Source organism: Mycteria americana, chromosome 6, assembly GCF_035582795.1.
Source record: "Mycteria americana isolate JAX WOST 10 ecotype Jacksonville Zoo and Gardens chromosome 6, USCA_MyAme_1.0, whole genome shotgun sequence".
Classification (NCBI taxonomy): Eukaryota; Metazoa; Chordata; class Aves; order Ciconiiformes; family Ciconiidae; genus Mycteria; species Mycteria americana.
In genome coordinates, this window is record NC_134370.1 from 37081637 (window position 1) to 37109581 (window position 27945).

Here is a 27945-nt window from a genome sequence, read left to right on the forward strand (position 1 = left end):
GCATATGAAGGATTATATCTGTTCTGTGCTAGTGACAGTTCACGATAAGCATAAAATAACCTAAACATGTGTACGTTGTATCTGCAATATAGCATTTTCTACAAACTGTATGATATAATATGATTCTTACTATTTCTGGAGATCCATATTTAGCTTTTGCATAGATTTGTGTAGAAAAATGTTCCTTTCAACCTTTTAAAGAGCATGTTGAGAAATACAGGTTAAACTCTAGTTTACACTAATTATAGGTTAAATTCTAATATACACTAAAATAGGCTTTGAGACAGACATTAAAAAAAAGAAAAAAAGTCTGGTTACCTACATTGTTTATGTATTCAGAAAGTAGGTCTTGGAGAGCTTGGCGGATAGCATTACATTCAGCAATAATGCGTTCTCGATGAAGATCGCGCGTGCAGGAAGAATCAGCTAGCAAAGCCGCTCCACTGATAATAGCTTCTAGGCGTTTCTCTAGTGATGGCCTTATTTTCTTTTCATTCACTACAAGAGGATCCAGGATAATTAAATTCTGGAAAACATTAGCAGTACAGGTAAGAAAAGTCAGGCCAATTAAGTTGCTGTTTTATTTTTTACTTGCATGAACCAGAGGGATGTTATGCTTCCTAGACTTGCAACTAGTCCTTTCCCCTTGAAGTAGCCAAAATAACCTTTTGACCATGCCAGATTCTGTTTTCCCTACTGGGGCTATGCATACAGGTTATTTGCAGACAAAGCCACGTTCTCTCTGTCATTCAGATCTCACTAGTTCTAAGCCAACATCCATGTTATCAAATCCTACTGGCCTGGACCCAGTACTAAGACAGCAACAGAGCTTTCCAGCTGGAGCTAGTTCACACCTAAGCAGTTCACAGAACAAGCAGAACAAGGTCACATCTACCTCCAGGCCATGTTGACATCTTCTGACTACAACTGCCTTGTCTCCGAGTCCTTCCTCTGTTTCCTACTTTTGCTGTGTGAGATTCAAGATTTTCATCCTTGGCTTCAGTCTGTCCTACACCTCTATCTGGCATTTCTTCTTCTACAAGGCATTTCACTTCTCCTAGAACAGAAACACTATTTGTCTACCTTTATAAATATGCGTGCATTCTTATCACTGCCGTATCTATTTGGTCTATCAATCTTCACAACATCCTACTCTACAATGAAAAACTATCAACCCCATTTTATAAGCAAAGAACTGAGGCCCAGACTGCCAGATTCATGGCTATACAGAAGGTATGTCTTAAAACAAGCAACTGCGTGCCACCTTTCCATGTTCTCAGCCAGCATTGTTTGTCCTCTTCAAGTTTTGTCACTGCCATTGTAAAAAAAGTATTTCTTCTTTCAAACTCTTTCCTGTGTCTGTCTACACTTCTTGAGGGTCATCTGTCTTCCTTATCCTCCCATACAGTGGGCCTGTCTTGTATACTTACCTTGTAAACTCTTAAAAAGAAGATACATATCTTATACTAAGCTTGTAATGTCCATGTACAATTATGACACCGTATATGAGTTTACTACTCAGTAATATTGCATGTTTTATCTAAGTATCTCAGACCAGAGTCTCAGCTTTGTTTGAAAGAGGGGTTCAATACCTCCAAAATTTAGGCTTTTAGAGTTCAGGAGGACCTTGGGATTTAACACAAAAACAGCAGTGCTAGCTCACAGCTGAAAATATTAGATTACATGAACAGTCTAGTTCTGCTGATTTTTCGTCTAATGCAGTCCCACACTGTGGCAGAAAGTCACTGCTCCTACCTTTAACAGGCTGAATATGGGAAAAGATCAAAATAGTAGCTTTTGTTCAAAAATTGTTTTTTCAAAGGACGAAGATATAAGTGTCCTCTTGCTTTTCACTAGCTAGGGTAAACAAAAGCAGACAACTGTTTTGGCATGATAAAATTAATTTAATTTGTGTGTCAAGCAAATATTCTAAAGGGAAAGAAAAGGAGAGGTGATATTTTCATGAAATGTGAAAGTAAGTATATTTCAGCTTCAGCATTTAAAAAAATTCAAACTAGCAGCTTTTAATCTAACTGAACATCTAAAACAGTGTCATTATGGTCCAGATCGCCAAGTCTATATTCCACATAAATCCATTCACCTGTTACATCCATATGTGGTTCCAAGCTTTCAGAAGAAATATTAAACAAGAAAACTATGCCAAATACCCTTAAGTGGAATTTAGGTCAGGTAGATCGGAACTTATCTGTGCTTATCCAGTATGTGCCAGACTTCATTTAAGCTCAAGAATTTTAATTATTTTTTCAATTTAGGTTTAATATCACAATTTCAGGTACTGTCTAGCTTAGGCAATTCTAAAAGTAGTTAAAGTGTTCTATTGGAACATCATAAGATAAAAGCTTAAACAGCTTGGGAAGGGGACTTGAGTCACCTTGAAATTTTCTTGTTGGTTATTAACATTCTCTTACACGTTAGGTATGATTTAGGGAAAGGAAGACTTTGTTACATGTTCAATCCCCCCATCTTTTCTGAAATATACAAGAATTGTTTTGAGACAGCTGGGAGATTCTCCAGCAAAACTAGAGAAAAATCAGACTTCATAATCTGAGTATTTCCAAAGGAAACCAGTGCAGGTTCTTTCTGCATTACTGTGTTGTACAAATGGAAGCTTGTATTTCCCAACTTGCAGGACCAGTGTAGGTTTCTAAACATTCCACCTCCACTACTGTTGCATTGCCGTGAAGTCTTCCATCTCATTTAAAAGCATTCTAGTTATTTACGTACTCTCAGCACTTCAGCCCCATACACACTACCTATTAACATACATAAAATCAGTGGACAATGAACCTTCTTAAACAACCTCTGTAAGTCCTTCTGGGGCCTAAAGTTCTAGGATTATGTTATGCTTTGTACCAGAGACTGGGACTACATGAACTGTAGTCCTCAGATTTCCACAGACAATGACTACAAAGAAAAGGTACTAGTGAATTTCTGTCTGTCTCCACATTTTCTGTGCTGAATTTTGGGATTTTCATACCACTGCAGAGTATCACAAAAAATCAGGCCACTGCTACTGCTAGTGCAATTTTCTGTTGTCTATTCTGAGAGACTATAAAAAGTCTAAAACTGTTTATGGACTTGTTTCAGCAAGTGACAGGATAGACCATTAAAATAGTTTATGAGTCTATGTCAGGTGTTTATGTGCATCCAGCAGATGCAACCTTAGATTAAGTTAAAGTATTAACTATGTATTTCCAAGTTCCTGGATTTTCTCAAACCAATGTTCACCTATCCAGATACACATAATATACTGAAAAGGAGTTTATGTGCAAGCAGGAGGGAAAAGGCTTAAGTATTCTGAAGACGAAAACCACAGCTATTTGTATATCCCTAAAAGCAACATATTAACCCTATTTGTATCTCTTATTTCCTAATTGAAAGATGTAAAAAATATGTTGATCATAGAAACATTAATCTCACATGCAGCTTAGGAACCAAAGCCAAACTGGGATGGAATCATAATTTGCCCACTAGCAAAGATAGAGCAAAGGAAACAGGCAGTCCACTGCTTTCGTCCTCTTTTGCAGAAGTAGAGAAGTTGGAGCCCGTTAAGAACTGCTGAGTAGTTACAAAAAACCTGACTTCTGCCCTCTCTGAGAGAGAAGAAAAGTTGGAATTTTGCAGGGCCTGGCAGACCCTGCTATGAAGGCTAAAACCCACAAAAAAAGAAAGAGGCCTTGGACAGAATGAAGATGGCTTGCTCTTCTACTGTGAAATACCTCCATATACCCTGACCTCTTGCTGGCAGCAGATGGAGCCAGACTGGCTCTCCCAGGCAAAAGCACAGGAATTGCAGGTAGCTCCTTAATTGCCAATGCCTAGAGCCGGGCATGATAGAAGCAGTAATCCAGCTCTTAATGTTTTCATCAGAAGCCTTCCTATTGCTCTTGTGGCCTTTTCTATTTCCTTCCTACCTCCACAGAAGGAAGGAAATGTACCTGAAGACACTTTTCTTGTGAAGGCAGTAAGATACCACTTGTTCACAAGGATAACTTAGAGACACATTAAGAGTGTTAGCATAGGGCAACCATTTTTTCCTCATTTCTTCTCTTTGCTGAGCTTCCTTACAATAATGAGATTATGACTGAATGCAAAGGAAAACTGCACCAAATTTACCTGGAGGCAAGCTAAGTTACTACATGTCTCAAACACAATATGCATTGCAGGAAATTAGGGAAATGCAGTACTGGAAATTATAAATAAGTGGTAAGAAGTGCCATCAAGGACTCTGAAATGCAGGGGAAATTAACCCCTTTCAGCTGCCACCTCTCTAAGTATAGAGAATGTATAACTTCAAAAGCAGAATCAAACAGTTCTCAGCAGTAGGAACTGTGTTTTCCTGCATAACAAGTGTTTAATGATTGCATTATCTAGGTCTTCATTACTTTGGCTATATTCAAAGACACAGCAAAATTTAAAAAGAAAAAGCTTTCACTTTAATAACTAGCATATTAATACAGATTTAGAAAACTGCATAAAACTAGTCATCAATGTTTAAATATTCACCTTTAAAATATATATATATAATTAACTTACACCCAAGATATTATTTCAAACTAATCTTATACATGAAAGACTCATCCACAATGATCTAAGAATGACAAGGGAAGGCATTCTAAGACAGCCAGTATCCAGAGGTCAGGACATTCATTTCTGACATGGAAGACAGGTTTATTTGTGTTAGAGATTTGAAACTCTGTCTCCCTCATCCACATTACGGTCCTTAATACCGAAGTGTTCTGTGGTACCTCACCTCTTCTACAGTTGTACCACCTGGTCACTATTCACTGGAGCAGCAACTTCACTGTTGCACTCCTATATCTCAAGTAAGCACCCTTGACACTAGGCTATACATACAATGGCCATCATAATGTAAAACACATCTGCCAAGTAGAATATTTAAGTGTCACTACAGAAAGCAACAGCTTCATTGATTGTGGAAGACTAAGACACACCTGAAGGCTACAGCCAATTAGCCATTTAGCTAGCAAAATGACTGCCTTCAAATCTCAGATGAAACAGGAGTAGCAATGTCTTCCTTTAGGAGACAGTTTGTAGAAAGTTCATGCAAAGATGGACAAATAGCACTGGCAAAAGAGCTACTACAGTTCAGCTCTAAATAAAAAAAAATCTAGGCAATAATAACCAGGAAAATATGACTTAAGATTCTGCTGACAGATTAAATTCTTCAAGCAATTTCATCAAATATTTATGATCAGTACATCTGCGCAGAAAAGACAATCCTATTTCCAACCAATCAGAAGACACCAGATATGCAACAAGCCGTTTTGCGGTTTTGCTTTAACAGGGCTAAAGAGTGGTTAGGTACCTGAGTTATTAAACATAAGCAAGCATTTAAAACAGAATTATTAGATCACTATTTTCTCCCTCATCGGTCTTCTGATCCGTGAAAAAGAGGGATCATGGGTATCCAGAAACATGGTTATATTTCCTGACATTTTGGACTGATTTACGGTATTTTGACATCTCATATGTAATTGCTCTGCTAGATAGCCATGGTCATTAAAGGACCATGTATCAGATGAATATGCCGACAGAGAGTCAGGCATGCAAGACCTGTATCATTTTGTGAGAAAACTCTTTACATTCAGAAGATGCAAGACCAGTGAAAGGCATTAGATAACCTGCACCCACACACTCTGTTAACACAGACCTTAATATGCAATTAAATTTGTAACATTACAATTTTGTGTTTATTTATGAATGACATGGTAGTTATATGAAGCCTTTAAGAGGAATTCTGGACAATCCACTGATTTAAGAGTTAGCTGCTCTAATTTTACTGGTGGTTTCCTCACCTATAAATCTGTAATAACTTTCACACTGCCAGCACTGGCAAAGGAAGAATGACATTGCAAAACACGTAGATACTAGATTGTTGGGTAAGCTCCGTGATACATTTCCACACTATAAACATTTAAGAAGATTTGTTCCCAACAGACTATTTACTACATCAATCTATTTCATGGCACTGTATTTGCAACAGGAAGATAGAGCAAAGGTTATTTCAGGTCCTTACCCAATAGAACTTTCTGTAAAGAAAGAAAAGTGCAACCATCTAATTCATAAAATCATTTTAAGTTAAATGCTCTATAAATTGTGCTTTATCTAACTCACACAGCTTCAATTTCCATTTGTGTTACCTAGGTAAAACTACATTTAAAACTCCATAAACAAATGGCTTTTTACAACAGTCAGACTTCTATGTTCTTATATGTCCAAATAAAAACAAATTCAATCAAAAAGAGAATTTTTTCTTAAATTTTAAAACAATAATACATTTAATTACATTTTTTAAAATTACATTTAAAAAACACCCAATTCTTAAATTTTAAAACTATAATACATTTAATTACATTTTTTTTTAAATTCATTAAAATGGTACTGCTCACATACAGTCAAAATGAATTCATCGACAGTGAGAAGATGCAATCCTTTTGCCACATTTTGTTTAAAAAATTTGTAAGTAAAACAGGTAAATAATAGCTCTCATTTAAAGTATATCAATTGTCATTCAGAGTTTCATTGTAACAAATCATGTATTACTCTTAAATGTTTCTTTTTTCTTCCATTTATTAAGAAAATAGATTAGAAACTATAATTTTAAAACCCAGTGTGAGAAGCAAGGAAGGATGACATGTAATGTGCAATTGTAGCCTATTCCTTTGGGGGGAAAAAACCTGTCAGATTCAACTTTGAGCATGACTAAGAGGTCTGTTTTGATCAGTAAACTGCCACTACAAGATTTGTGTTGTATATGGATTTCAATGTATTTCTCTAACCTTTCATTGAAAATTTTAGACAAAATCTATTACCATCAGTCATAATATCAATTCTCCTGAAAACTTATCAACAATAATGCAGTTCCGAGGCTGAGATCTGATAAGTCCAAGAATTTACAACCAAAAAGACCTGTATTTGCAAATGTGTTTAGAAACTTTCATTTTGTTGATCTGGGCCTGTATCAGTTACACCAGATGAGGAGCATGATCTGTAATCTCATCTACAGGAGGTCTTTTACCATTTTTGGCAGGACAATGGAAAATAACACTGGTAAGAGCCAGAGCAGCCATGAAAAAAAGGGAAAGCCCCATACAAAAGCTTAGGATCAGGTCAGGAGTAGAGAAAAAAACGGACTTTCTCCAAGTATTTGGTTAAATAATGGAAGTAGAAATGCACAATTTGTGAAAAAATATTGATTAAGTCACTTTATTTAATTGATAAGCAGAACACATAATTAGGTTTCTAAAGCCTTCAGTAATGATCCCAATGACAAGTTTTGGAGTAAAGGACTTCAACTGGCATTGTACTAGTTCAAATGCAGTCAAGGTAGCAGTGATCACCATCATCTGATATTCAGTTATTTGGAAACTAAACTCATGGGTTCTGCCCACTTATTCAAGTGTCTGTCTCCACCATTAGTGACATACTTGGAACTAATTCTTGCCTGCTGTTCGAAGAAAGTCTATTGAACATACATGAAGACTTAATTCCAAAGTCTTTTGAAGGAAGTGATCCCTCTCAACAAAATAATTTAGAGTGACACCATTTAGACTAGGACTGAGCAGAGCATCAGTTTCTAATGCCTTTAGGTCTGTCACTTATGATAGCAATAGTTAATTTAAAAAAAAAAAATTAAATAAACCATTTTTCAAAAAATGTTGCAGTCTCACAGGTTTATGGGTTTACATACCTCAAGCTCATCAAGTGCACTTCCAAGAGTAGCTGTGTGAGATGTAGGTTGTCCCATTTTATTTCCAACTCCTTGGGAAGCATTAGAAATTACATCAAGAGCATTCTGTATTTCATTGCAAATTGAATCCTTGCTGTCTGTAAGGGATGCAACATCTGAATGTTCCAAACAAGCTGAACATATTGAATGTAGGAAAGAGGAATTTTCCTTCAGGGATGCACGTGCTGCAGCAATTTCATCTCGCTGATTGCTAGATTTCAAATCCTGTCAGCAAAAGAACATGCTGTTTATTTCCAAAAGCACTTCAAAACTGACAAGTAATGTATAAACTTTTTTTCTATCTCTATGCTGTTTAAGGAAACATCAAGTTAAATTAATCGAAGATTGTGAAAATGGGCTACAACGGTCCTTACAATTGAATCATCTTTATCTCACAAGAAATGAACAAAGTCTGTGTAAAACAACCCCAATTTTTATTTTGTCTTATAACCAGCACCATGAACTGTCCACATTTTGCTCATTTTTAAGCACGGTTTTCCTATGAGAAAACTGGCCTGGAAATTAGCTGTCTTTCCTCCCAGACATGTCTTGCTTCATAAGTAATAGAGGAGGACAGAGGTGCATACAGGATTAAGCAAGGAATTCTGTGATTGTTACATCTAAACAAATTTCCTGTGTTTGCTTCTCTGCCCCACCAGCATATGTCTGGAGCACACTGCAGAAAGGAACAGCAGGTCAGGGATCAGAATCCTGTACTCCTGGGAAATGGGAAGCATGGAAGGTTTGGAATTAAAAAGGTGCTTGTGAGAAGCCATCTCTGTGAATTGCCACTGCCTGTTTCTCCTCTCTTAAAGCACTTGGGGATCTTACCACACTCATCTTGTTCCTCCCTTCTCCACCCAGATCTTCTCAAAACCCTACTGCCTCCTGCCAGTCCAGACAACAAGGAACACACAGCTTGACAGACCTACCAAGTCAGATGTAACTGTTTCTAGGAATCAAGCTCAGGAGCTGTTATTTGGACAGCTGAAAGTTATGGACTTTAGTGCAATCATACAGTCAACATCAGGATTGTAAGGAACCTCCTGTCGCATCCTATTTTACTCTAGACATTCTCCCCACTCTCCTGCATCTTCTCCCTTTGAAAAAAAAACCTAGTAGATATTTTCAAAATGGCTTGGGTTAAGGAGACAGTTAAATTCAGGGGAAAAACAAAAAAGGAAGGGAAAATAGCACATCAGAACAATAAAAGCCTGTGGCACCAGCCTCAAACGATGAGAAGAGGCACAATGAAGAATGAACAACAAAATGTATACAAAGCTGCTCGCAGCCTGCTCTAAAGCAAGCTGAAGTCTTTCTAATTATTTTCCTTTACATTGCATCAGGCTCTATATGCATTATTTACAAAAGCATCACAGTATCTACTTCTCACTGCATAAAGTTTATATGTTTATGGCTGAAGAAAAGAGCATTTAATATTAAATGAACCAGTCCTATGCTTTTAAAATCTCATTTACCACAAGATATGCATTGGACATACGATTGCATCCTACTTCCTCAGGCTAACTCAGAAATCTCAGGGATACAGTAAAAAACAAACCAACCAGCCCACCAACCTCCACAAATGGGGGAGGCAGGGGAAGAGAGAGAGGTGGGGCCTTAAACAGAAGCAGACAATTGTTTCACCACCTGATCATCTGAATTAAAAAACCAAGTTATTTTCTTGGGCATATTAATACTTAACATATTTTTACATTTTCAATAAACCAATATATAAATAAATCACCACTGTGCAGGAACGGCTTCCTTGCCCAGTGTGCGCAAATCCAAATACTACTGCACCTCCAACCTTGGTAAAGCATCTGCAATTTATCCAGTGCACTCTCAGCAAAAAGTGTTATTTAAACACAGATTCTTGTTCTAATTAGTGAATCTGCATTTCCTACAAATAAATGAAAAGACAACAGAATGCCCTCTTTTCTCCTGTGCTGGAAGGAAGCTACAGACCTAGAGATACAATGGTAAGTCAATACACTTCGGTCTACCTGGCTTCTGTTCTTAACCATTTCTTACTTTGCTGCATCATATGCAAACAATCAAACTCAAAAGTCCTTCCAAATTACTTTTTCCTTCTCAAACAGTACTGTCTAACCAGGAACAAGGGGTTCATAAGAAATCCAAAACTGGCAAGCCAGTAGCACAAAGCCAGTAACAGCAAGTCAATAACATGGCATCCGGAAACATGTCCAGAAACAGTCCAAGAAAATCAATGTGATAATGTTTTTAAATCGGAATGTTTTGTTTCACACAATATTGTGTAGAGTTTCAGAATCATGGTATTGGTACATTCACTTATGAAGAGCCCCACTTCTGTTCAATAACAATTTAAAAGAAAAAAAAAATTAATGCTTAGACCCATTAAATTCATCACTACTTTGTTGTTCAGTTGTGAGCCTTGGACAGCCCCAAAAGAAGCTGTAGGGCCATTGTTCTTTTCCACATTTTATGAAGAATTAATTCCTCAAGACTTTTCATGTGAACAGGAAGGGACAACTGATAATCTTAGTCTGATCTTCTGTCCGGGAGGACGGCATCTCGAGTGATGGTAGCATCACGTAACTATGCAGACTTTGCAAGTGAAGCTACATTTGAAATTAAGAAATGTGACCTCCATCGCCTGGAAGAAGGCCCTAGTACCACAGCAGTGATGACTCGAGAGGAAGGGCTCCATTACTACAAGACCATGCAGACCATACGACGCATGGAGCTGAAGTCTGACCAGCTGTACAAGCAGAAGATTATTCGTGGCTTCTGCCACTTATATGATGGTCAGGAGGCTTGTTGTGTAGGTCTTGAAGTTGCCATAAAGCCTACAGACCATGTGATAACAGCTTACAGAGTTCATGGCTTTACCTATGCACGAGGAGTGACTGTTCGAGAAATTCTCGCTGAACTTACAGGTCGAAAAGGAGGATGTGTGAAGGGGAAAGGAGGATCAATGCATATGTATACAATGCATATGATAGGACAAAAAACCCTGCAATTGAGTGATTTCTCTATCAAATCTTTGCATCTGTGGATTATCAGAATAACGTAACTAGTTCTCTGAAGAAGGAATTTAGTCTCTACAAACAGATTGTTAACCCGTAGTCCGTAAACTTTTTCCACTGGAGAGAAAAAATACAGAAACAGTCTGAGTCCTTTTTTACTTGTCAAAGAGAATATACCACTAGGAAACACAAGAAAGCAACACTGAGAAAGTATACAGTTTCTTTTAAGTTATCCTTTGATAGAACATAGCACTTGAGAACTACAAGCCGAGTGTTAACATTCTCCTATGAATTACCAAACCATGACAGTTCTAAACAAGTTGATGGGCACTGTGCTAACTTTGAATGACATGCACGCTTTTAGACAAGTTTCCAAACTCAGACCACAACTTCTAAAGGTCTGACAATTCAGTGTGTCAAGTCTGACCGCACTGAAAGTTGGACTCAAATAGGTACTCTCTATGTACTACTGACCCTTTCCCAAATATACTACATTAACTTTGGCACAGAATGCAACAAGACAACGTTACTCAACTGTGCAAAAGAATCATACAGGGAAAAGTATGTACATATAGGATTGAAATATCTGTAGAACATGGCACCAAAACAAAAGGAACAGGAGAACACATACTGTGAGCATACTTTTTGTTACTCAGAGATTGTTGTAAGGATGGATGGATCATCTTCCACCTGCACAGAGGTAGAAGACAAGTAGAACTACAGAGAAGAAATTTTCCAAACCAGTTCTTCCTACTACTCTCTTCATACCATCATATCTGAGCACATCTGGATATCTGTAGTTCATCCAGCAACATTATTGAGCTTTAGCCTGTTTTTCTTCACAGCTTACCACTTTCCTCTTATTCCAACTTCTTTTTAGACTAGTGGACTATTTCCACTGGTCTGGGATGTATTCTTCCATACTGAGTCAGCAACTGAGCTCTAGATATGTCATATGAGACCAGTTTATATCAAAGATAACTCTGTCTCCAACCACTGCCAATCTAAGAGGCCCAGTATAGTATACTTCTCCAGGCTGCTGTCCCAGCCCCCCTGGGACATACTATTATGTCTTCCTCATACCTGGTTGTCCCTGATAAGAATGGAAAATGAATGGATAGTCACAGATGCCCAGCTGTGGATTGTTCCAGCCAAACATGGTCAATGGACAAGACAACGTTGAATGGAAAACTTGAAAACTACCTTCACAACCTTCGGTTGCACTACTTCAATAACAAGAAAAAAAAAAGAAAAAAAAAACCCAAACTTTTCTTTATCACACTTAATACACTTAAAGTTTGACAGCACAATACACCAGGAAGGCAGCTCTTGTTCACTGAGTATTCGTATCAGCACAACTCATGGGATCCAGGCATCACTGTGGGTATAAATCACACTGCCATATTTTGCAGCAGCTGCAGTCAACACGAGGTTCACAAAGGCAGCTTCAAATAAAGTGCACTGCAGTCCCCTAACTTGCTCTTTGCAGAGACAGATGTCATTGAACTGAGTTCTATATCCAGGAAAAACACAGACATACAAACCCCTACAATTTCATACTACTACAGGGCTGGGGGACAAAAGCATAACTTTTTATCACAGCTTAAACTTGGGCTTTAGTGTTCAGCTTTCAGTCAAAAGTGACTGCCAAATTGTGTGTATTTGGTGAATCAAAGACAAGAACAAAGCTCAAACTCTTCAAGTGCACTCATGCACTGTTTATGTGGGTAAGGCTCCAGTTTACATACTTCATAAGTACTGTGTAGTCTTATTCAGTGGAAGGAAAATATCTTACAGACAAGAAAGTGAAAAAGATCTGGGGTTGATACTGGCTGCCATGTTGCTCTTCAGCTGTGTCAGTTCTTCCAAGATAATACTACTGTCACACAGGTTTTAAAGTCTTATACCTGTCAGGGCCCTGAGAGCACTACTAGGCCTCAAAGGCCCTGCCCAACCTCAGCTGGGGGCTCCATCCACCCCTCACCCTTGGGCCCTGGAGCCCAGTTCAGCTCACTCTGGGACCTTCAGTCCCTGTCTGAGCTATGTCGCAGAAGTGCCAGTCTCCAGCTCGGCCACAGCTGCCCTCCTACCAGGCCACAGGCCCCCCGATCCAAACCTCAGCCCACAGACTGACCTCCTGAGCTCAGTCCTGCTCTGTCACCATGGTGCTTCTGAGCAATCACTGGGCTGTCTCTCACCTGGTCACCCTCACCAGGCCTGACCCTCAACCTGATCCATGGACTGACTTCCCAGCTTATCCTCTGACCTGCCTCGTCACCACAAACTTTCCTGATGATCTGGACTCTTGGTTGAACCTGGTTACCATCACCTGGCATGCTTGGCTCACCTTGATGCAGGGCAGTGGTTCAGGGCCCTGGCTGGTGAAGCTCCCACCTGAGAGAGCAGCCAGCCCTCGCTGCATACCCACAATACCTTTTTCTAAACAGATAAGCATTTACCATCAGCAGGGATCACCTGCTATTATAAACTCTATCATAAAGCTGACCCTGCCTACTCTACAAAATGCTAAGTTTACAGAAGTTGAACAGCATGACCTAATAGCCCCTTTCCTCCACGTCAGGCTTTTAACTATACCTCTGAACTGACTACCTACACAAGTGACTGTAACTGTACAAAAGACAGACACAAACACACATTGGGAAAAACGCCTGACTTAGGATAATGGCTTTGTTAGCACAAACAAAACATCACTAGATCATAGAGCTGTACTACACTGACCATAAAAGATCACCTTACAGGCATTCGCAGCAAGTTAAACACCACTGAGAAGGTATGCCAGTAAATTCAGAACAGCACTGAATCAAAAGAATTTGTTTAAACACATCTTTGTGCATTTCTCATTGACTGAATCAAAATCCTGCCATTACCTTAATCAGTCATTGTTAGATTTAAGTACTCTAGAAAGCAAATGATTAAATCTTCCAGTGTCATAGAGGTGACTGGAACTCACTGGAACCTCTTCTTAAAAATCTCACCTGCTCCTTCATAGAGAAAGCATGTATTGCCAAAGCCAGTTTGTTCACATTTCACTTTTTTTTTTAAATACATAGGTTTCCAGAGATTACTCCAGTCCAAACAGGTAGATGAAATAAATTAACACTGTTACACTCCAGAAACGTTAAAATTTTTCCTTTCTCATTTCTCTTCTCCAATAGACAGACAATGCTGAAGCACTGACAATCCCCAAAACAACAGTGTTTGCAGGCATCACAGAAGTAAGTCATTTTAAAAGATGTATCTTATAGATTGACTAGGTCTGGAGACAAAAATAGGAACCTATCTTTACAAAGCAGCAACACAGTATGTGTTTGATTGTCAGGAATTCCAAGCTAACTTTCTACTAAAAACATCTTAACCGGCCTCTAGATTCATTTTTCCTGACTTCAGAAGTCATCAGCAGTTCTTAGTGTCTCACGCTAAACTATACTGCAGTGCATATAGAGAGCATGTATACACCATATATACACACACACACACGGAGTATACATATTCTGTATGGCTAGAAACTGTAGGCAGAGTTTGTTTGCATCAGCCCTATGAATGAATACACAAAATGTGAAGTGTTACAGTGAAGTGTTACAGTAAAACCATGTCAATATTATCATAGAACTAACTAAGCCTTAAGTAATACCCTCTGCCTCTAAGAAGACTCTGCACTGCCTTTATAAAACCATAACTTTCAGTCAACTTAGAGCAAGCAGGAAACAGATTTACAGGACTGAGGCTCCCACTAGGAGTGAAGCCTCCAATTTTCTCTCTGTATCTATACCTATTTACTATTAATCATACTCAAACTGATAGATAAAACCACAGAAAAGCAAAGCTATCTTATCAAAAACTGCCCATGACTGGTTAATATCTCAGATTTTTTAATTTACTGATGTTTTTCAGGAATTTGCTGTTCAGCTAGGGAAGATAGTTTCTTTTGATGACTTTGTTGCATCAGATTGCAACTACTGCACAATATTCTGTGTCTCTCATGCTTCAGCAACTTCTAGCCCAGTTACAGATGATAGAGCAACACCTTGCTGTCACTTCTCTATCTATTATTTCAGGATTTGATCCCCGCACTTCTCATACCCTGCTCTGTTAACTATCAGTCTCCTAGATGAAGTAGCTGATTTTGAAAGGTAGCAAAGCAATTTTTCCCTGTAAGAATTAATGTAAGAATTTTCTTTAAGTCCAGCAATCCTTTTTCTGCAAACATATACCAATAATATATTAGCTCACAAAGGTTTTCTCCTAGTCCAGTTATGGTCACATTTGTCAGCAATGAGCTTGCCTGGAACTAGAGCAGGAAACATTCATCAGGGAGAGGGCTCTGAAGTCAGGAACCTCCAGAAGTTCTTATCACATCTTGAAGAGGAGGAGATGGCTAATGAAGATGTGAAGGAGAGGAAGCAAGGAAAAAGAGAGGGAGGAAATACAGCAGAAATATAAATTAATTTAAAGAGAGGAAAACAGGAAAGGGGGGAGATACAACACAAAAGAGTGAGAGTGAAAAAGTATAAGATTAAGATGAAGAAATAATGGATGGGAAGGAGTCAGTGATATACCAACCTCACTTGATTCCAAGCACCTGAAAATAGGATAGCCAGTGTAGAAGCACCCAAAAGTAAGGTAGCAGAAGCCTACAGTCCTCTTACGTAATTTAATGAGTAAAGCAGCAATCTTTTCTTTGTAAAGAAAAAAAAATTAGTAAAGCAGCAAATTTTTTCTTTGTTAACATTTCTATCTAAGGAATATCTTCTCTTTATGGTGCTGTCAAATACAGTTTAAAATTTTCAGAAGTCCAGTGTTTTCATGGCATAATTTTCTTTTCCTATCTAAATTTGCTTTGTTTTCAGTGCTTAGTTCTTAATGTGACTTGGAGATCTCTTTCCAGAAAGCTAAAGAGCTGGTAGGTGTAACCATTTGTTTCAGAAGTGTGTTGTATCAGTTAGTGTTAGTTTGACCTATGTTGTTTAAAATTCCATCTTGCACTTTCAGCTAAATAATCTGCTGGTTAACATCCAGCCTTGAGAGAACAGAGCTCAGAGATTGACACATATTTCTGGCAGTCAAGATAATATATAATTTAATGTAAAGCTTAATATTAAAGCAACCTATCACAGTTTTCAATAGACAAGGAATTTGTGCATACACATCTAAGTAATACAAGGCAAACAGTGCAGAACATGGAGCTTGCAGAAGAAGTAAGAAGTTCAGAAGATATGCCAAAGCAGGACCTAACTTCTTTCATAGGAGTAAAGACACCTGAAAACTAGCATTTGTGAGAAATGACAGGTTAAAACTATTCTGTAAACTTCATAAAAAAAAAATCAAAGTAAAACACATTGAACGAGACTCAATACAAGATCTTTCATACTGTAGTTATTTCAAAGGTATGGAAAATATGAAGTACCAACATTCATATGTAGTACAATGCACAGAATACAGCTGTTAAAGCTTTCAGGAAATATTTTGGCCTGGAATTTTTTCCATGGAAGATGACTCATTGAAAAATGTGGCAGAATGACATTTATCCACAATTACTTATTTCTGCAATTTTATTAAATTCTCATAATACCATATGTGATTATTTTTTACTTGCTTCTTTTTTGACATTTTAAAATTAGAAGGGATTTGGGGATATTTATTAGATTAAAAACTTGTTTCATTCTCTGCCTTAATGGTATTAGTCTACTTAGAAACAACTTAAGTAAAACTATTAGTAGTGGAAGATCATGTTATACATGGTCCACCAGCATTTTCACTGATACACAGTTTAACAGATACCAAACAGACCGATCTTTCACATTTAGCCTGTTGTGTTTTAACTTTCTTTTTATACATATAATCATGTCTAAAAGTTTTCCATCTACCACAAGAGTTCAACAAATCCAACAAATCGGCTCAAGTTCCCCTAGGTACAAGTTTCTTCTGGTCTTGAACAAAGCACAGTTCAATTTTCCTAGATTTAATATCTCAATATGAAAGATGTGAAATCATCAACAATAAACAGGTACACGACTCATATCAGCCTACTATTTTCTCACAGATTATATATGCAACAAATATCCATGGCCCTTGCCCCTATTCTCCTGTCAAACTCCAGTCACGGTTTTTAACTATTTTTAAACATTCATTATAAATACTTCCCAAATATTTAAAATAAGCTATTTTCCTTTTTTCTAATTAAAAAAATCCGAAACTAAAACCAGGACACTGAATCAAGTATATCAATGACATAGCCTCACACACTCTCTTAAGGTGCACACAGTTCAAACACTGCAGGGAATATTAAGTTTCCGTAACATGAAGACACGTACAATTGACAAGCGTAAAGAGTGGCACTCAAGCAAATGGAACCGAAGTGCTAATCCATCAAAACAAGCTTATTAGCATTACCAATTTCAGAAATGTTAACAGTAGGTTTTGTTTTTGCTGTTCAGCTTAAACTGCAAAATGAGTTGGTTTCAAGTATTTATCATGGACACTTTTTTTTCCTTGTATATCAGTTGAAGTTTTTTAATGTTGTTTTCTGCATACCTTGCAAACACTTACAGGACAGCAACTCAGAGCAAGAAAGAAAAAGCCATAAGCCCTTGAGCTCTGTACTGAATGTTAATGCATTTGTACATGATAGATTTAATACAGAACTGAGAATAAATGACTTCTAGCAGCTGCACTCTGGACCTATAAATCGCTGTGAGTACTACAAAATCCATACAGAGGAAGAACAGCTGTATAATTTACAGCATCAGTATCTGTCAAGAAATGCTGCAAATACAGAACTTGATTTCTTCGTTTTAACATTCCTATAAAAATTAGAAATTACCCTTACATAGATTCTATTTAGATCAGAACTTTTATTCATATTCCCTGATGGCACTTCAATGCAGAATGCCATTTAATTCTCACCAGTGTTAAACGAAATTCAAAAAGCAAAAACGCCAAAAGAGTTTCATAAAAAAAAAAATGTAAGAAATGTGTAAAAAGCTAATGATTAGCATGTTACGTTTTGCATGGAATATGCTTTGAGAAAAATCAGAAAAGTATAGTACTCTGATCACATGATTTATACTATACAACAGACGTGTGCTATACAAATCCACAAGAAGCAAATGTCAGGGGCAAAGGTTTAAACAGTTGGATTTTTCTCAAGGTGCATCCTTACCAACAGCACTGACAGCCACCATATCACACACTCCTATTTTTCTTTATGCTTGAGAGAATCTTGCATCACCTTCACAGCATAGGATGACCAACCCAAGAGTATGACCCAATACACTACAAAAATATGTAGTATAACACAGTGGCTATAACAATGGTATACACTGTAACCAATATCTAAAAACTGCAGAATTTCATTAATTTTAGGGAAGAAATCCAAAGTTTTGGGTCCCAAAGTCACATGACCATTCAACAGTTATACGTGATTGCTTATTTGTGAACACCAGGCAATGGATTTTTAAGGGATGAACAAGATCTGAATTTTTTACTAATGAGGAAGTACAACTTATCAGCCTGTGGTTTTGATTCAGAAAGTTAGAAAAACTTCTGAAATTTTTTTTTTCAGACAACAGACATTTTAACAGTTGTATTTATAAAAAACATTCTGTAATAACATCTTTATTAACACAAGTAATTTCAAAATCCATGGAACCAAAATGATTTTGTTTTGTTGAAGGCATTACAAATAGTTCCTTCAAGAATGAGATCAGTATGGAACTGCGTTGCCTAGTATGTCTATTACCTTAAGAGACTACTGTCTGTTAACAGTAGTTTAAACCCTCGTTTTAATTTATATGTCAGCTTCCAACTTTTATAATTGAAATGACCCAACTTTTATAGTTGAAATGACTCAGTAGGAGACATCTTCCTGGTCTCATAGCAAGTGACAGCTAACCCCGTAGTGCATTTCTTACATAGTAATAAGGTTGGTAAACGCAGTTTTCTTGATCTCTAAATATATAAGAAATAAGGTGTTCAAGTCCCATGAAAAAAATCCAGCTGAGGTAAGCTGATCTGAAATAAGACATTTCATTATGATTTTTGTTGCAGAAAATCAGAAAAGTTCCAATACATAATTTCCATTTTTCTAAACTGAATGCTCTATAAGAAGTTCAGCCATGTGAAAGCCCTTCAAACTGGTCAGAATTCAGCTTTATCCCTGTATCAGACATATAATACTACAAAAGAAAACAGCAAGCCTGTAAGTATTATCTCATACGGCACTAGCTTTTATGATTCAGTGGTTCCAACACAATTCTTAACCTTAATACAAGGGGTACCACAGGCAACATGCTCTAAGACAGCTGTGTTCAGTAGAAACATCATCCAAAATATAATGATCCTCATAAATACAAGAAAAAGCAGTGGAAAGCAGTCACAGTTTAAAGTTCATTAGGGAAAATTTGATGAGAACCCTATGGACACTGTGAAACACTGAAATTTTTACCTTCACCAAATTGTCCTTTAATATATTAGTTACAGAGTTGCACTGTATATCCTAAAGAATAAAATATGAATCCACAGCTGATCACAGTCACCATCAGAAAGAAACAAATCTGCTTCACCTTGTTATCATCATCTCCTTACCTCAGGAGAGACCAAAAGAGCCTATAATGGTCTTTCCCTGGAAGAGAGGAAATGGTGAAGAACTTCCAGCTTCACACAGCAGTGGCAGCAGTTTTGTGAAAATGTCCTCCATCCGTTCATATGCTGACTTCCCTATTTTTTTGACTCATCTAAGAGAGAGAAACCTATAGGTACCTTTCCTTGCATTCATAATTTTTCCTTATTAATTCAATCTTTTCATTAGAGGTGGAAAATTTCTGTAAATGGCTAAAAATTGTTATCAGAATTAGTTGGGTTTGGTTTTCCTTTTTGGGTTTGTTGGGGTTTTTTTCTTTTTTTTTTTAATGATAGTGTCAACACTGTGGAAGAACACTGCTGAATTATAACATCCAGAGATTCATCTAATTAAACTGCTTGCGAAGTTTTTGAGTTCAGGGATTTTGTTTAAGTACATATATTCTCTGTAGTATCAAATTCTTGCTTTGGAGCAACTTATTATTTTTCTTATAAACCCCTCAGCATAATAAGGCTTAATAGAATACACTCATTTCTATGACCAGCAGATTTGCACAAATGATAATATGGTCAGTTTTTCCATTAAGGAAAGGTCACTGTCAAAGAAAATGTCCTCTTCAGTAGCATTTCTAGTTAGAAACTGCAATACTGTAAGGACCTCAGACAATTTAGGGAGTCTAGGACAGCCTTCTTGGTTGAGAAATATTTACATTGCTCAGACTTAAGTGTTTCTAAACAAGCCATTCTTTCCCCTGTTGAATCAAAAGACACCTCATTAGTATTAGTTAAAACCCAGAACTTTATAAATTGTAAAATAAATGATACAATCTTCAGTAAAAACTTCAGGTGCTCATGGTAAAAATCTGGAAAAAAACAAATTCTTTTATTTAAGAAAGAAAATTGAAGAGGCTGAAAATAACATCAACCTTTCTCTGCTTCCCTTGATCATAATAAAGGAGCAAAAACAAATGTTATGACATAATTCTGTGCAGATAAGTTTAGAATATTTTAGAAAGACAGGTATATTTTATAGAATCATAGAACGGTTTGGGTTGGAAGGGACCTTAAAGATCACCTAGTTCCAACCCCGCTGCCATAGGCAGGGACACCTTCCACTAAACCAGGTTGCTCAAAGCCCCATCTAACCTGGCCTTGAACACTTCCAGGGAGGGGGCATCTACCACCTCTCTGGACAACCTGTTCCAGTGCCTCACCACCCTCATAGTGAAGAATTTCTTCCTTATATCTAATCTCAATGTCCCCTCTTTCACTTTAAAGCCATTACCCCTTGTCCTGTCACTACATGCCCTTGTAAACAGTCCCTCTCCAGCTTTCTTGTAGGCCCCCTTCAGGTACTGGAAGGCTGCTATAAGGCCTCCTTGGAGCCTTCTCTTCTCCAGGCTGAACAACCCCAGCTCTCTCAGCCTGTCTTCATAGGAGAAGTGCTCCAGCCCCTTGATCATCTTCGTGGCCCTCCTCTGGACTCGGTCCATGTCCTTCTTATGTTGGGGGCCTCACAGCTGGATGCAGTACTACAGGTGGGGTCTCATGATAGTGGAGTAGAGGGGGAGAATCACCTCCCTCAACCTGCTGGCCACACTTCTTTTGATGCAGCCCAGGATATGGTTGGCTTTCTGGGCTGCAAGCATACGTTGCTGGGTCATGTTGAGCTTCTCATCAACCAACACCCCCAAGTCCTTCTCCTCAGGGCTGCTCTCAGTCCATTCTCCGCCCAGCCTGTATTTGTGCTTGGGATTCCCCCGACCCATGTGCAGGACCTTGCACTTGGCCTTGTTGAACTTCATGAGGCTCGCACGGGCCCACCTCTCAAGCCTGTCAAGGTCCCTCTGGATGGCATCCCTTCCCTCCAGCATGTCGACTGCACCACACAGCTTGGTGTCATAGGCAAACTTGAGGGCAAGGCATCAATCCCACTGTCCGTGTCACCGACAAAGATGTTAAACAGCACCAGTGCCAATACTGACCCCTGAGGAATGCCACTCATCACTGGTCTCCACTTGGACATCGAGCAGTTGACCGCAACTCTTTGAGTGCGACCATCCAGCCAATTCCTTATCCATCGAGTGGTCCATCCAGCAAATCCATCCTTCCAATTTAGAGACAAGGATGTCGTGCAGGACGGTGTCAAATGCTTTGCATAAATCCAGGTAGAGAACGTTACACTTCCTCAAAAATAAATCACAAGCTTTCAGGTTTGTCAAATTTTCAAGAGTTCAGTGGAAGGCAGCTAGGATTGTTAGCTGTGCTGGAGCATATAGCATGAGGCTGCAGGAACTAGGTTTACTCAGGCTTGAAAACAGAAGGTTGCACAAAGTGAGGGATCCCATTTATAGTCTTTCATTACAAAAAGGACTGTTGTAGAGAAGATGGAGCCAGACTCTTCTCAGAGATACACAGCTAAAGGATGAGAGGAAAGCAAATTGCCATCAAGACTTAAAGGGAGAAAAAATGTTCACCACAAGTGGGTGATGCACTGCAACAGGAACCCAGAGAGGCTATGAAATTTTCAATCCTTAAAGATATTCAGAAGTCGACTGGACAGGATCTGAGTAACCTAATCTAACTTAGAACTTAGCCCTGCTTTGAGCAAAACATTGAACTAGATCTCTGGAGGTCCCTTTCAGCTAAAATATGATACTAACTTTCATTATTCAAGGGCTGAAAGTGAATATTCTGTGGCTTCATGGAAAGTCAGGAATCTTCCTTTTCAGGGAATTATATAATAACCAAGTCCTGCTTGAATGGTCCCCATCAGGGTAAAGGATAAGCAATTTATTGTTATGGAAGATTCAAAAACACCTACATGTAAATCACTAACCTCAAGTACTCCGAGGCCCTGGTTCTGCGTCTCTGATGAAGAAAGCTCCTACTATTCAGCATATGCAAAACTTGTTATGATGAAAGGCTAACTACCCCGTATTCCACAAATCTGACAGGCTGGGAAGAGGAAATATTTTAGTAGATGTCCCTCCCCCTCCATGTAGAACTTCAAATTCCAGTTAAGTTTGGAGAACCTTAATGAAGAAAAAATAAACCAAAAGTGCAGGTGAGATATAAAGTGTGCAAAAAAAGTGGCTTACTTTGCATTGGCTTGTGTAACATTTCCATTATCAAAAAACCTGCTTTCAGCTGTTCATAATTTTGACAAATATATAGGTTGGGCTAAAACTGACCACATCAGATATCTGGAGGGGATTGTTTGTTTGTTTGTTTGTTTTCATTTGATGCTTTGTTTGTTTACAGAAAAGATGGGTTCAGGCACTTTCAACTTAAAGGCTAAGGAAAGCATTCTCCCCATGTTAATACAGTCTGAGCAGTATTTTCTTGAGAAAATACAGTCTTTTCATTTTTTGAAGAACTGACTTAAAATTTGCTTCCCTTAGTATCATGTAAATTTGCAGTTGCAACAATGAAGATCAAGTACAAAATACTCTACAGCATAATGGTAGGGCACTTTTCAGAGAGAAGAAAACTCAGAATCCATCGTCCTGGGAGACTGCTCTGACAAAGAAGCCACATCGTGTAAGTGTGCCAGGGCAGACAAGGTAAAGGAGCAGAAAGACAGTATCTCTATCTCTTCCTTATTTGTTTTGTCACACTGAAAATACCTTTTTTAACTTTAAGCCTACGTCACAAACTCAATGTGAAAAAGCAATTTTATCTAAATTGGTTTTAAAAACTGTTCTTTAGGCAAGTAAGTTATTTCTCTGTACTAGTTATAAGACATCATATTGAAGTAATCACACACTATTCTTCCAGTTAGTTGCTCAGTGCATAGTTTGGCTACTTCTCACAAAACAAAAGCAAAACTCTACAGAATTAAAGCAATAGATAATTGCCATGTTAGCCTTTGGAGGCCTAATGGTCTGCTGTCTGTAGGCTCTCTTATTTTTTCTATCTTTATCCCACCAAAGCCTAATCATCATCAGAAGGTATACTTCTTCTGTATTACCTCATGCTTGCCACATACTTTTCTCACCACAACATTGGCCAGTGTTTTGGTCTGCTCTATCAGCTTCCTGCAGAGACAGCCCCTTTGCTGCTCACAGATACAGCCGTGAGCGAGATTTGTGCACAGAAGCCCTCCTTCCCCCACCTCTAATGAGAAAAGACCCCACAATAATATGGCATATCACACAGCAGAACTTTGTCAATTATGACCAGCCAATACATAAATAAGTGATTTCCTCCAGTCCTCACATATTCTCCCCATGCTCTTAAGAATGAGAGAGACTGTGGTTGGGATATAGGCTCTGACATACATTACAGGAAGCAAAAATGAGGGGAAAAATGAAGATTATGTAGATAAGTGGATAAGGAGGAAGAAAATATGGAAGAAAAATAAGTTAAAAAGCAGGAATGCTAAATTAAGGAAAGAGGTAGGGGAAAAGTTCAAGGCAACAAGCAGAAGGAATAACAGATATAGCAGACTAGTACACATGGCCATGAGACCTCGATATTATGTGTCTTGTGAGGCCTAACATCTTCTCAGGGCATGTGATTTGATAGGTAAACACAACAGTCCCTCCTGATAAAGGGGAAAAGATGGATGGATTCCAACATCCCAAGTGTCACAGAACATGGAGAGAAACCTCAGTTTCTCTCTCCCCTGGTTTCCTCTGCAACAGACTCCTTTTTTCTCTCTAGCTGTGTGTCAAGGAAGGAAATAACATATGGTAGATGGGAAGAGAGGCTCAGCAACCATCACTGAAGCTACTACCATAGATATAACGTATTTTGGATTTCATTTCGTAAAAACTCATTAGTAAAATGAGGCCAGGCAAGGCAGTCTAAGCAGCACTGTACTTCACATGACCAAATAATTTTCCAGACAGAAACCATCTCGACACCTGTAACATTTAAAAACTTATTTTTTCCATATTTCATGCAGAAATTTAGTTTCATGTCCTCAGCAAGTGCTGAATACTTAAGCTTTAGGACTTTGTGCCACTGTATACTTCTTGCTAGCAGTCACTCCTCTGAGATGAATACCATGTTACTAATGAGCCTATAATTTTCCATTATTCATTAAAATTGGACTAAACACAGATTTGATCCAAAATCCCCTCAAGCCAAGGGGAAACTGCTATGTAAGTCTTCGCAAAAAATTGTGAATACCATAACATAAACAACAATAGAGTCTTCTTTTATATTTCTGGATTATCTGTTTTTTAAAAAGTTGACTTAGTCATTTCTTTCATTGACTAGATAAGTTCTGCCCAATTAATTTAAATTTCATTACTTTCATCTCATTACAGTATCAGTCTTTGGTTTGCAGCACACTCACGAATTCTAAGATTTACAAGTATCCAGAGCGCTTTTAATTTATAATTCTGGATGAGTGGTGTAACTTCCTGGGTTGCTGAGACTAGAACACAGTAAATTATATTCTCTCTGTATCCACCCTAAGCCACACTACAATCAACGAAATGCCTTACAGTTTCAGGACCATGAATTGCATTTGTATAAAAACTGCAGTAGAGGGGGTTTTGTCTTGGAAAGTTTATTTAACATGACAATAAGCTTTCTGAAATGTTTCCTTTCTTCTAGATTATTCTTGTGATATATTAATTCAGCATTAAAACTTTTTTCATAAGACAATACCTCACTGTTAAAATGATAAATCACACTCAACGACTATCTAATCAATTTACTTTTTAGATTATTATTAGAACATCATTTCTGAAAAGTTAACAGAATTTTAAGAAAGAGTAATCCTTCAGAGACCTCATCTTCAAAGCTAAGAAGCATAACTGCCTTCTGAAAGGGAACAAATCTTTTGTATTTTATTATAATAGTCAATTTTTACACAATATTGGAAAAGTTATTCTTGCTCATCAAAAAAGCTCCAACATTTCTAATATAAACTTCTTTCAGCACGAATGTGAGATGCAGTTGTGTATATTTCAAAAGCGAGTTTCCCCCCCACAATAGATTTCAAATTTGTGAACCATATTCTAATTCTGCAATATTAGCTCTTTAAGAAAGAGGTGAATGATCTCCATTCCTCTGCTGGCACAATTTGCTGTAGGATTGCAGAGTAGCAGCTGGGATCAGAGCCTCAGCATACAGGCATTGCATAAACCTACCATGAGGGACACTTTGCTCCTGACACAAAATAACACAAACAGGTCATGCTATAAATAGATATGAGAAACTACATGGAAAGGAGAAAATAAACATGTGAGCAGAGGGATACACGTTCTGGCTTTTGTTCTCTTAAGCACAACCAGGCTAGGGAGGAAAGGAATGGCATAGGAGGTGGCAGGAAGCATTCGTAATTATATGGGACTGTAGCAATCTTAGGAAAGCTTGTTAAATATATGTGACATTCTCAGTATCTCAATAATAGTAACAGTAAAAAAGAAATCTCAGTCCTTTTAAAGATTACAGAAATTGAAAGAATAGTACCTGGCACAGGAGTCATCTAACAGAGAACAAAAGAATAGTGGTCCCAAAGAGGAACAAAAGCCATCTGGACTACTGCAAGCCCACAGCCTGTTTTGAGGCTCTGAGCAGGCCAGCTGTACTGTGTGCTCACTCCACAGCTTGTGATATGGAGCAAAGAAGGTGGTTCTGCACATGGAGTCCCACAGCACCTTGGCAACCATATTCTTCCACAGCTAAACAATCCTCCACTTCAAGCATTATTCATGTTAATCAAATACCAGTAAAAACTACTCCTATCTCAGGTATCTCAGTCTAAGAAGCCATATATTTCCCAGTTTGGGGGGTTCTTTTTGTGTTGGGGTTTTTTTGGTGGGATTTTTGCTTTGTTTGGGTTTTTTTGTTGTTTCATTTTTTGGTTTGTTTTTTGTTGGTTTTATTTTGTTGTTAGGAACCATCCACTGAAACCAAAGAAATCTATTTAAAAATTGCCCAAGTCTCCAATATAATTTCAACGTTCTTCATCCCACATTTTCTCTACAGAATTGTGACCAAACTGAAAACTGTGTTAGGAAATTGTAGCATGGAAAATATTATTCTGTTAAAGTGCTACTCATACACTGACAACAACAACAAAAAAACCCACCCGAAAACTTAACAAACGCATAGACCTGCATTCTGTATACTTACTCAATTTACAACACCCACACAGCTGCTCTGGAATGTCTGTTATTACCTATTTTTCCTGCTTTTTAGACACTCTTCTTCTAACTTAGACAAAAATAATTTTTCCTTGTTAAGCAGTCACAGAATGCCAATTTCTAGATTTAAAATCAGTCTCATCAATCACTTCAGCACAGAAAAATGTCCCAAATGCAAAACATTTGAAATTCGTTTGATCACTGTATTAAAAACTCAGGTTTGTGAAAGTCAGTGATATATGAAATAGGTCCCCTGCTGATTCAGCCTGTTAATGCCACAGTAAGAATAGGAAGCTGCCAAAAATCCAACCATATAATAACAATTCCCACTGGAAAACAATTTTGATAATTACAGTCTCTTCAGATAATCAAGAAAAAAATAGTCATATCTCTATAAGAACATTTTTTTTCTATCATAACAAAATTTTTCCATAGCATTCGTATGTTGCATTCAATAGCTGCTATATTGCAATGAAACTTTCTGATGGCTCTGGACCAGTGCCATGTATGTTGTCAGACAACTTCGTACGTCCGGCAACTCCCCTTACGAAGCACTGCTTGTGGACTTGAGCCTAGTCATCTGCAAGGAGGTTTGTGTGTCGATTAGTGAGAATCCTTCAAAAGAGAGAATGAGATGTGTAGCTGACTGCCGATAAGTACATAAACTATGTATTGAGAATTCCAGTGATTATAATCATGACAGTTTACAGTAATTAGAGAGTAACTAGCAAAACCAAAATACGCGTTCTATCGGACCTGGCTAAACTTGCAGTTTCAGTAAATGGCAAAAAGTGGTATAAACAGATATACATGCCAGATAAAAAACAATCAGTGTGAGAAAACTACATAGCCAACTAGCATATATTATAAGATAAGGGGAGTTCATTATCTGTGCAATTAAAGTATCTAGGCACTGTTTCCCCCAGTGGTTGCTGCATGGCCAGTACTGCTGCAGGAGTATGGTGCTTCGCAGACTGCCTGAATAAAAGGATACCCCTCCCAAGTGAAAATTCTGGGTCAAACTGGTTGTGCAAGAGAGGTTAGGATCTGTGGCTTGTTGTCAGCTTGGAGGAAATGCAACACTCCTTCCTCCCCTCTGGAAATAATGGGATAAGTAGCATTGCTTCCAAATGAGGCTGCTTAACTCCTCCAACAGAGATGGTAGATTTCCTCCTCCTTCCCTGAGACCTTGTACCTGAAGAGTACCGTAGTGTGCAAAACCTTGTTAACATTACTACTCAGCACTTAAGTGAAACCTGCAGGGACTAATTAGTAGCTTTTGGAAAGCTTTGCAAAGGTGCAGCTCAAAGCAGCCTTATATTCTGTCTGAAGTGTTCCTTTCTGTTGTCCCCCCTCTCATGAAAAAACACATGTGGAATGGAAACTCACTGAGCTCCAGCTTGCTCTGAGTGGGACATGGATTAGGTTAACACAGAACAGAATGCTGGAGAAC

At 38.1% G+C, this 27945-nt stretch overlaps 1 protein-coding gene across 2 annotated transcripts in view; it reads right to left on the bottom strand.

Moving 5' to 3' along the window:
• Positions 1-27945, bottom strand: part of CTNNA3 (catenin alpha 3) — a 555174-nt gene that overhangs the window by 430905 nt on the left and 96324 nt on the right. For both annotated transcript variants that reach the window (XM_075505306.1, XM_075505308.1), the window contains exons 5-6: positions 7736-7999; positions 323-526 (exon numbers count right to left, since the gene is read on the bottom strand). In XM_075505306.1, coding sequence (XP_075361421.1) covers positions 323-526; positions 7736-7999 — 468 coding nt within the window. The remainder of the gene's footprint in view (positions 1-322; positions 527-7735; positions 8000-27945) is intronic.